Source organism: Penicillium diatomitis (genome assembly GCF_028827545.1).
Source record: "Penicillium diatomitis strain IBT 30728 chromosome Unknown utg000006l_segment0_segment0, whole genome shotgun sequence".
Taxonomy (NCBI): domain Eukaryota; kingdom Fungi; phylum Ascomycota; class Eurotiomycetes; order Eurotiales; family Aspergillaceae; genus Penicillium; species Penicillium diatomitis.
In genome coordinates, this window is record NW_026623178.1 from 497,110 (window position 1) to 507,904 (window position 10,795).

The 10,795-nt window shown below is 50.8% G+C and overlaps 3 protein-coding genes across 3 annotated transcripts; 2 read left to right on the plus strand and 1 right to left on the minus strand.

Moving 5' to 3' along the window:
- Nucleotides 1–116: 116 nt before the first annotated feature.
- N7539_005833 (putative NTP binding protein) lies at nt 117–3,374 on the plus strand (the record flags this gene model as incomplete). Its single annotated transcript, XM_056935435.1, has 1 exon — nt 117–3,374. The coding sequence occupies one exon, from the start codon at nt 117–119 to the stop codon at nt 3,372–3,374; it is 3,258 nt and encodes a 1,085-aa protein (XP_056789307.1).
- A 1,509-nt stretch (nt 3,375–4,883) lies between these two features.
- N7539_005834 (methylenetetrahydrofolate reductase (NAD(P)H) MET13) lies at nt 4,884–6,861 on the minus strand (the record flags this gene model as incomplete). The annotated part of the gene is made up of 3 exons (XM_056935436.1): nt 4,884–5,023; nt 5,081–5,952; nt 6,038–6,861. 3 exons carry the CDS (start codon nt 6,859–6,861, stop codon nt 4,884–4,886), a joined length of 1,836 nt encoding a protein of 611 aa, XP_056789308.1.
- A 923-nt stretch (nt 6,862–7,784) lies between these two features.
- N7539_005835 (orotate phosphoribosyltransferase) lies at nt 7,785–8,534 on the plus strand (the record flags this gene model as incomplete). The annotated part of the gene is made up of 1 exon (XM_056935437.1): nt 7,785–8,534. The coding sequence occupies one exon, from the start codon at nt 7,785–7,787 to the stop codon at nt 8,532–8,534; it is 750 nt and encodes a 249-aa protein (XP_056789309.1).
- Between the last annotated feature and the right edge of the window lie 2,261 nt (nt 8,535–10,795).

Sequence of the window (10,795 nt, forward strand, 5' to 3'; positions counted from 1 at the left end):
TTTGCTGCTCGCCGCCTGAGCCTCAAGTTGCACTGAGGATGTGGACAGTGGAGAGCCAAAGTTGTGTCCAGAGCTCAACATAGACACGAAGCGCCCCCCTTCTGGCGCATATCAACATGGAGGTCGAAAGTCGGGTCGAGTTGCCAGATGGACATTTGGTCAATCTTTCTCCACGAAACCAGCGCGAAACTGATCAAAGTCAACCACGATACCAAGCATATCGAGCCGAGTACACGGTGAACGAACTATCGGCAAGCCCAGTTGCCCAAGTTGCGGGCGGTGCAAAGCCGTTCGAGCTCGGCGAACGGACTCCACCAAGCGACACGCTTTACAAGACGAGATCTGGGACCAAGCTGCCAGTTGCAAAAAGTATTCGCGATAAGAACCGCGACAGAGACAATGAAACGCCGAGCCCAACCGGTATACCTAAGCCATCGCCGGGAACGTTATCATCGGGGGGATCTACTGGCGACTCTGCGGGGCGTCAACAGTATTGGTCCAAAATTCGAGACAGAGTTGACAGAGGGTCTCCATTGATGCAGCGCGCGTCGTATGTGCGATCGAGGGAAGGTGATCGGAAAAGATCTGAGAGATATCGTAATTATCGCACTTGCAGCGGCCCCTTGGAATACGACACGGTGCCTGGGCAGGAAAAAGACTCGGAGGAAAGTGTTTTGCCCCCGAGTCCCTACGGTGCCTGCAGAGATCAGGGTGTCCATCAAATCGCGTCAAAACCTGAACAACACGCTGAATCGAGGCCAAATGGTGACTCTTGGGTTTCGTCACTGGTGAAATACTCGAATTCACACAATGGCAATTCCACGGATAGCACAAGCGACGCCTCCCAAGAATCAAACATCTCCGTTTCTCCGGTCTCCGACGATGAAGATTCAGCGGATTGGGAGGATCGTTTCGTAGTGCACATGCCGAGTGCCAAGGAACCAAACCCGCCCACGATGACTTCGCAGGAAATTGCAGAATATCAGCAACGTATCGAGCGAGAGCATCGACAAGGCCGGCGTTTGGTCGACAAGACTGATGCACGGGGCCTGCGGAATCAATCACCATCGATTGTGCAATCGAGCTCTCCTCCAGGTACCGCTAAAACACCTCCTTTTATAGCCTATGAGGACAGTTCTCCTCCTCTGGAGTCAAAGACTGCGCAGCAGCCGTCACCGCCACAGTTAGAACAGCCAGCCGAGCCACCGCAGCCACCCCGAGGGCCTGAACCCCAGGATTACTTTTGTCCAGATGAGATCGGCAACCATCGAATCAGTACAATCTGGGAGGAATCTCCATCGAAGTCACACGAGAGAAAAGTCACACCACCTGCGGATGGCTCTTTTTTAGGGTGCAAGGAGATCAACGGAGATGGGACAAGGAATCCAGACGAAATACTGCTATTCGGTTCCGGAGAGAGCCCAGCAAGCCTCCAACCACGTCCGTTGGCCGTCAAGTCGAAGAAGAAGCAGACCGCCGAAAAGAAGGCCTCAGATACGCCTACAATGCTCACAATATCCAGCAAACATCAAGACAAAAACCAAGCATCGGAAGGGCGGGTAGATCCTATTCAGAGTTCGAAGCTTCCCCCATGCTCGAAGTTGCCAGTAACGACCATGTGCCGCGATCCTCAAGCAACCCACGATATCCCAAGATTGCCTTTGCAGACTTCGGAGCAAGCCATCTCTCGAATATCGGACCCGGAAATCCGCTCGGCAGAGAAGTCGGAGGGGACTCGTGGAGACGACGATGTGTTCATTATCACACCCACTATCACACGCACTATGCTTCCAGTCCCAGGCTACAGAGCAGTCGAGAAAAGGCCGTCTGCTTTGAGACCTCAAGGTCTTCGACGTCAAGGCGACGTTGGCCATTCAATCACCTACGAGGCAGTGAAGGCCGTGCGAGCGGTGCCTCAGGTCGTCACTACTCCATCAGGGCTTCGATATACAGCAGGAAAATTGCAATCAAGCTCGAAAATGCACTCCGTCGAATCGCTGGAATCCACCAAGAGTCACGTCGCCGACCAGACTCAAAAGTTGAAGCCTGCTCCCGACGACACGACGGAGACACCACCACTCGCAGAGAAAAAAGCAAAATTTCAAAGGGAGATCAAGTTCATCAGGAGCATGCCTCTGCTGAGATCATCAAACAGCCAGGTAGAGAACGAGGAGGAACACAGTCAGGCGCCAAGCTCTATCCGTGGATTCATCCGTACCACCGGGCTCGCAAGGCCGGTAGGACTGGCAAAGTCTCCTACAGACCATCTGGCCAGTATTCTGCGAAATGGCACAGACTCGATCCGCAGCCGAGCTGAGGCTATGCGCAAGAATCGAAAGGAGTCGCCCGTGTCTGTTCCGAGTAGAGAGAACTCAGAGTCCTCTCGGTCCGAATTGTCTTTTACGTCGGTCAACGATCTGTCCAAACTGACATCTCCGCCGTCCCCTTGGTCTTCCCCGAGGAAACTCTCACCGGCAATCAAAGTTCTTTTTGGCGATAGTGAGCCAGAAAGACGGAGACTTTCGTACGACAAGTCTCCCAGGCCGAGTGTCGAAGATCTCACCAGCACAAAGACCTCTCAAACTGCTGTGCAGTCGCTGCAGTCCGCCGTGAAGCCTACTCCGGTGGTTGCTGTGGAGGAAACGACTCGTGTTTTGGCCGAGTCTAAATTCGCCGAGGAGGACTCCAAATCAACTACGGAAGACTCCAAACCCGCGAAGCTGACTCGAGCCCAACGACTGGAAAAATTCAAAGAGGAAGCTCGAATCCGTCGTGCCGCCAGGATGGCAAGGGAGAACATGGTGGCAATTGAGAAAACGGTCGACGTCGCCGGACTCGCTGAGTTGGACGGTCGCCAAGTTACTGGTCGTAAGAGCAAACTCCAACCCAATATCACGGATGTTCAAGATGTCTGTGAAAATTTGCATGAGCTGAATGCGAGAGAAAAGGACGATTATTCGAACGACAATATTCAACCCTTCGTGCTGACGATGATCTTCGAGATTGTTGTTGTCGCTGTCACCTCCGTTCACCGATTCGGCCTTCAAGCTATCACTAGCCCCTACGTCAAGTTTTTTGCGGTCAATCTCGCCAGCATGATCCGACACTGCTACCGGGTCTCGAGCCGAATATACTACGCTGCATTGCACTACCAAGTCTCGGGTGTTTGGCCAGATATGTCCGACGACCAGGCCGTGCGGCGTTTTGTTGTGGACCTTCTCCAGGCCACCATCTACTTGTTTGTTCTTGCTTTCGCTTCTCTGCTTGTCTACCGCACTATCGGCTATTGCTATCTGATCGGAAGTTGGTTTTTGTGGCTGTGCAGTCCTTTTGCGTGGTTCCTCAACTGTACCACTCGCGCGATCATGATGTGAAGGGCGGTGTTGCACTCTTTTTCCTTCTCTTCTTTCTTTATCGCGTGTCAATGGAGGGCCCCCCTTTGGATCCCCTTGACTTGAAGTCGTCGTGCAAATTGATAGCGTTTGCCCTATGACTGAAATGCCTGATTCGTTTCTACTTTCACCTAGTTGTATACAGCGTGCGAGGTTACCTTATCAATATCAATTATTCATTATTCATTCATTCAAATTCCCCATGTGGTCCGATTTCACCAAGACTTCGGGTTGTAGAAGTTGCCAGTACTACATAGCATATAGTATAACTACACCCACTTAGCCTCGGGCTCGTTTCGCGTAAGCTAAGTCATTTTCCACGAGGGACAATCAGACTGGACAGCGTATATAATCACGTACGAGCGCGCGGTAGACTACCGTACTGCAGGCTTTCGGACTATTCTTCACGACCAGGTAAAAGTGGTTGTCCCGTCTCAAGTGAAGTCGATCAGCTCTCCTGATACAAGTGCATTGGTTTCACTTTGAGGTGCTCATTTGGTCGTAGGAAGAACTTTGCAACTTGTTGTGCAAACTACAAAAGGGTCTACAAAGCGAGATCGAGATGTAGCTGGATTGGAACGTAGTCAGAAAGTGAATGGAAGATCTTATTCGAGAACATATGCCAGTGTCGTATAGGTAGATATCCCATGTTGAAGATTGGGAGATTAGCACGACTTTGGTAAGTTTCTGCGCACTGAGTCACTGACACCTCCCGTTCCCCGCATGCAAAATTGATAGACGATGATCCTCAATTTTCGCAGAGGGATAGGTTCTGCCGTGGGAAATCCGTCCACGAGAATGCAACATTTTGCCTTCACCAGAGCGAATTGCAGCAAAGCATCGTGAACACAAGAACAGAAAATGCAAGACAATAAACCACAGACAAACACCAATGCTTCGTAAGAACCGAGACTTATTGGACTCCATCCCCGTCTATAGAAAACAGGAGAACCTTGATAACTGAACAGCAGATAACTGGAGGGAAAAGAAAACCCGGTTGAAGGGTATAAATTATGTTGAAATCTTTTTTGCTAAATGTCTGCTCCCTTCCCAGTCGCTCCATACAAATGATGACAGGACTGTCCTGTACACACAAGCGCCGGGCCCGTGTGGAAAGACGAGGAATCAGGAAGAGAAGAATTGAGCGATGAAACGTCGATGTTAAAGAGACGGGGTATCGTTGCGGGGAATGTTGGATGTTGAAATGATAAAACAAAAGTAAACGCTCAGGAAGAAATCGTTGAGAGGTCTTCAATCGTGACGCCGTGACACATTGCAAAGGAAGGCCCGGAAAAGTGGTGTTGGATTGGTCCTTTCGGGGCTTGAAGTCGTTGAGTATCGTTGAGATAAGTGATGTTGAATTAGGTCAAAGTAAGAGAGTGTTGTTTTTGGTGGTGGAGGTGGATCTCATTTTTTTCCTGGCCTCCGGTGACGAGGATGTTGGCTGTCGAGACCTGGTAGGCAAGAGGTCATTTAATAAATGAAGAATGCCTAATGACCATTGGCAGAGCCGTTGTGATCCGCAGACCCATTGGTCACAGGCTTTCCTGAGAGCTCAGTGTTGAGATCCGGAACTTCAAGTTCCTTGAAAAGCTCAAAGACGGCATTGCTTCGATGGAAGTCGTTGTCAACTATATGGTGCGTCAGTTATGTTTTCAATGGATCATCATCAAAGAAGGATTTCTTACCGATGTTGACCAGGTACCAATCGTCGACGACCTCCTGGATCAACTTCCGGCTGGGACTTGAGGAGTCATGGCACTTGGACCAATCCTCACCCAGTCGATAGGCTTCGTCCTTCCAGGCGAGGAAGCTGACGGTTTCCACAATGGTTGGCTGAATGATCTCGCGTCCAGCAAAGATACCCCAAGTCAGAGCATTGGGACTGTCATTGGTGTTTGTCCGCAGTTCGCCATTCTTACGGATGGCGTGGTATGTGAGATCATCGTTCTGTTCGATGCGAGCAATGAGTTCGTTGATCAGAGTGGGGGGGACCAGCAGTTCAAGGTAAGCCTTTTGGTACACAAAGCCGTTCTTGGGACCCCACCCATAGATCGGATGAGAGGATTTAACGCCGTTCACGGCGGGCTGGGAGTTGATAGTCAGGAAACCTCTTCGGTTGAGATCAATCAATTGGTCTTTGATATCGTTCGCCTCGGCGCTGATTGGGCTGTCGCTCCAAGGAAGTCGATCGAGTTTGCCCTCCAAGAAACGAATGAAGATGTCGGAGAGATCCTTGACCGACTTTGGCTCGCCCCAAAGCTTGATGTTTTGGTCGTTGGTACCCTTGAGCCGCACACCGTACGCATCAACCTCACCAAAGGCGGGTGATCGCGAGTCGGTCCAGCGACCATTCGGGTACTCGTCCCAAGTTTGTGTGCGAGCAATATAGGAGGAATTTCGGTTGCGCCAGAAGACTGGCCGAACATCTTCAGTTCTCCGACCAGGCGCCAGCGAAGGCCGCCAAGGGAGTGGTCGTTGAATGGGGGCCTCCTCGGACGGCGCCAGGCCCAGCTCTTCCAGTACCAGTTTGGTTGCCTGGGCCAAGTTCATGGTATAGCTTTGGAAAGTCCAACTTGTTAGCTCCCGTCTGTGGTTGGCCAAGCTACAATATCGTCATCGGAGATTGACGTCCTGTGACTTACAAATGCAAGTGGTTGATACCAGAAGCCATCAATTTTCGACACATTTCTGCGATGAGACGCTTACCCACCTCGCGGACGGCGGCGTCGTCATTTTTCACAGGCTCGAGAGCCTCCATCCACTCGGGTGGCACGCGACATTTAGTCCAGTTGGAACGGCGGATGAAAGAGGCGTATTGCTGGATAGGCATGATTCCGGGAATGATTGGCACATTGATACCCTTGGCACGACACTTCTTTACCCACTCAATAAAGTGGTCCGCATCGTAGAACATCTGTGTGATGACGAAAGAACTGCCGGCATCAACTTTCTCCTTCAAATGGTCAATCAGCTGGTCAATGTCCGAGTTGTCGTCGGCACCCTCAGGATAACCTCCCACTCCGATATCGAAGTGATTGCCGTACTTCTCGCGGATGTATTTCACGAGATCCTTGGCGTATCTGAATCCATTTTCGGTCGCCTCCCAAGTTTCCTTGTCTCGGGGCGGGTCACCACGCAGAGCCAGAATGTTGGTACATCCGGCCCTGTAGGCAGATTTCAGCGCTTGATCCACTTTCTCCAGCGGCATATCGGTGCATGTCAAATGCATGCATGTCTCTAGGCCATACACCGACTGCGCCACGTTGACCATCTCACAGGTCAAATCCGAGAGATGACCGCCGGCGCCCCATGTGATGTCGATGAAAGAAGGACCCAAGCTATGCATACGATCCATACGATCGTACAAGTTCTGCACACCTTGTGCCGTCTTTGGGGGAAAGAATTCAAAAGAGATGCCGGGCTCCCCCGCGGCCTCCTTGCTCGCAAGCATGTCCCGGATATGCATTGTGTGTTGTCAACCTGTTCCAACCATCATAAAATTAACGGAGCTCTCACGGCTATTGGCAGCAAAACCAAAGCAGTAGGCATCAATTGATTTGTCGATTCTAGTTTCGACAGGAAGGAAAGAAGGAAAGAAAACAAAAACATGAATCACTCACTTCGACTTTTGGACACGAATGAGTGGAATTGAAGCCAGCAGCAGCTGGGGCGGTAGATATGGGGCTGTTTCGCAGCGGGGCCTTCCGATCACCGGGATTCCAGACCAAGATTGTATTTGAGAGTCCCGGAGCAGTCAGTAGATTGCAGCCGAGAGAAAAAGCGAAGGTGATGACCTGGATTAGATCTCAATTCAGGGGGAAGTAGGAGTGCAGATGGGGAAGAAGAGCAAAGCAAAGGGGAAAGAAGAATTGATGGCGAAGGGGGGGAAGAAAGAGAGGTGAGCCGTTTAGGATATTTTGGCGGGGAAAGGCCGGCGATCGGAGGCACGTGTTCTGGCCAGGAAAAGAGACCCTGGCTAGAGAGAATGGAATTGCGATAGGATGAAATTACATGGACAAGCAGAGGATCGATCTCACTGTGGTGTCTTTCCCTCTGACACAGCCAAAACAATTTGTGCAATCATCACAATTCATACATCCTCGATGAGTCAGTCAATACTGTATACCTAATTGATAGCGGTGATGGAGCATCACGGAGGACCATTTGGGATGGCAATAGAGTAATAGACAGGCCCACCCCTCTTGCCCGCTCCTCCGTCGGTCAATTTTCCGGGGCAAATTTTCCACTTGCGGGCAATTGCTTCCCTCTGCATACAATCCATTCCAAATCGGCGACCTTCAATTTTTGGCCCACGCGCATTTACGTGCCGACCAAAATCCCCTCTATCGCAAAGTCACCTTCTCTCGCGCCTCCACATTGACCAGCATCATGGCCGCCGCCACCATTCCTCCCCCGTCCGCGGACCAGGACTACAAGTCCACTCTACTGCCGCTCTTGATCTCCAACAACGTCCTCTCTTTCGGCACCTTCACGCTCAAGTCTGGCCGTGAATCTCCCTACTTTTTCACATCCTCCCGTTTGCACACTGCGCCTCTTCTGCGCGCCTCCTCTGCGGCTTATGCCAGCGTCCTCTCCGCCGAGCCCTTTGTGACCAAGGCCGCTGATGGCTCCATCCAGCCCAACTTCGATATCATCTTCGGCCCAGCCTACAAGGGAATCCCGATCTGTGCCGCTGTCACAAACGAGCTTGCTGTGCGTGATTCGCTCTCTGGCTCATCCCAAGGCACCTGGGACAATGTCAGCTATTCCTTCAACCGGAAGGAAGCCAAGGCTCACGGCGAGGGTGGAAACATTGTTGGCGCCGCGCTCAAGGGTAAGAGAGTAGTGATTGTCGACGACGTGATTACTGCGGGTACTGCGCTGCGGGAGGCGGTTGGCATCATTGAAAAAGAAGGCGGCATCGTCGCGGGCGTGGTCGTTCTGCTCGACCGTGAAGAGCGCGTGAGCGATTCAGAGCCCAAGAGCGCGATTGGTGTTGCCCAGCGCGACCTTGGTGGCAACATCCCAATCCGCGCTGTTATCGGTTTGCACGACCTTATTGAAAAGCTGGGTGACAAGATTGGTGCGGCTGAAGTTCAACGGCTCAAGGACTACCGCGCCCGTTATGGTGCGGAGTAAGTAGGCTTGTACGGAATGGATGAGACATGATGCATGAGGATTGAAAGCCAGTCTGATGGGACTGCAGCTGAGCGTGCTCGATAGTTCGAGTAATTAAAAATGAACAAAAAGAGGTCTATGCTACTATATTCTAGTCCAGCTATCAAGAGACTGTATGCTCTTCTTTCTCTATCTTCTCTTCAGTCTTCCTTTCCGCAGTATCTAAGTTGACCAAAGTGACCTAAGTCCTACTAAGCTCTAGTGATTACGGGCACAGCTGATAACGAACACGTAGGACAGATCGATATTTCAGTTCATATAGCTCGATCGACAGGCCTTACGTGAAATTGAGTATAGTTAGTTATTGAGTGACGCTGACTCAGTGACAATGATCCCCTGTGAACTCCAGGGGACCAGGCTCGTTCGTGCGACTCATCACTTATATCGTGTGGTGAGTTCAGCTGAGCTGTAGGGGTTCGGATCGTAACACTGAGTTCCAATCCTTGAAATATTTGAGATTCATCGGTCATCTGCACCCGTCCAGTAGGTGTGAATGGATGCTCCAGGACGTATGCCATACTATGGTCTACTTTCTACAGCCTTCCTTACAGGTAGCGGCCTGGCATCAATTTGTCGATATGAAGTAGGTGCCTTTACTTTCATAACAGGTAAATTTCCAGTTGCTCACCTTGATAGAAGTAGAGAGCTTGGAAGATGCACAAAGGAAACACCCGAACATCCTCAAACTGGCCCAGAACCGGAGCATCTCCCCTTGCCTTAGTATGATCAGCTTGGTGATCAGTGAGTGCATCAAGCCATACATCAATTCTCGGTTGCTTGGAATCCATTTCCAAGCAAATGAATGAGGATTTTGCTAACAAGAACCTATGGGGACTAGCATAAGGCAGCGACTTATCGATTGATGTTGCTTAGGTTATATCCATCACACTGTAACAATGTCTCTCTCGCTAAGGTGATTTTCGATATACCATTCTCAAGCTTAGCTGAGTCCATATGCTGTTGACTGTCGTACTGTCACAAGCTCACCAGGTCCCATGCCACAGCCGGTGGTTAGAGCTACCACTGGCCGCTAACGGGAGTTCCATGTTACCTGTGGACAAGCCTAAGGTGGTCAGACTCGGGTGCCTTGAAGCCAGGTTACGTAATAACAGAACGGTCATGGCTGAAAGAACCCGATGTCTTATCTGAATCTGAGTTCCGTGCGGGCCGGGAGTGTGGGGCTCGAAGATGGCGCAATCCATTTGATAAGCTTTTTATCAACAGTACTACTTAGTCAGTAGTAGTACTTACTACTGCAAAGCTCTCACAGCTGTACCTGTTTTCGAGAACTTATGGGAGGCGACAATGCTGTCCGACTACCACTTGAGGCTCCGTGTATCTCTGGGATGGAATAAGACCTGTTCAAGGTGATCAGAGTCAGAGAACACGATCATGGTCACAGAGCCCTTACTGAGGGCGACGTCCCCTCTAGAGAAGCGATTTGCGAGGGGCTCGAAATGTTGACTTAGTTGCCACCAGAGGTCATTAGGTTCCACTATTGGCTGTGCTTGAGCATTTGGTAGATGCCTCGAGCTTGACACCTTTCCTGCCCCAGTAGAAAGTGCGGAAACTGGTGCTCAACACGAGACTCGGCGCGACCGTGGTAGATCGAGCCAGAAATGCCTCGCTTCAGTATGCACCAAGAGTCATCAATTGCCCGACTAAGAAACATTCATTGGCTCTGTTGACTGTACATGGGGTCCCCAGGCATCGATGCGGACTCGGTTGAAATATCAAGGAGGATCTCATGTCGATCGGAAAAACTACAAGATATAACATGCTCAAAGATGCAAGCATAGGCGTAAGCTTCCCATCTCGGATGACTCTCGGGCAACAAATAGGTGTTTTTGAGTGGCCGAGCTCTGGTTGATTCATTGCTGTCCACCTATTGAAGTCGTGAACGAGGCAGTTCCATCTGCTACATTGAGGGACGCTAGGGTGACTCAAAGGCCGTTGCTCTCTTCGCATACAAGACATTCCCTGTTTACCCACAGCCAGAGTTAAAACTCAACCGATGCCCGAGCACCCAGGATATGCAAGTAGTTTGCAAAGCTTGACTTCGCCTACTGATAACCCAAAGAAAATCACTGCTTCTGTGGATAACAAAGTACCACAACTGTCTGTTGGACAAACACAGCATACAATGTCACTTTTTGTGATCGAGACATCTGCTTTCCCTCGATGCCGCCCGCCGGTGATGCAAGCCTGAAAAGCCGGAATGA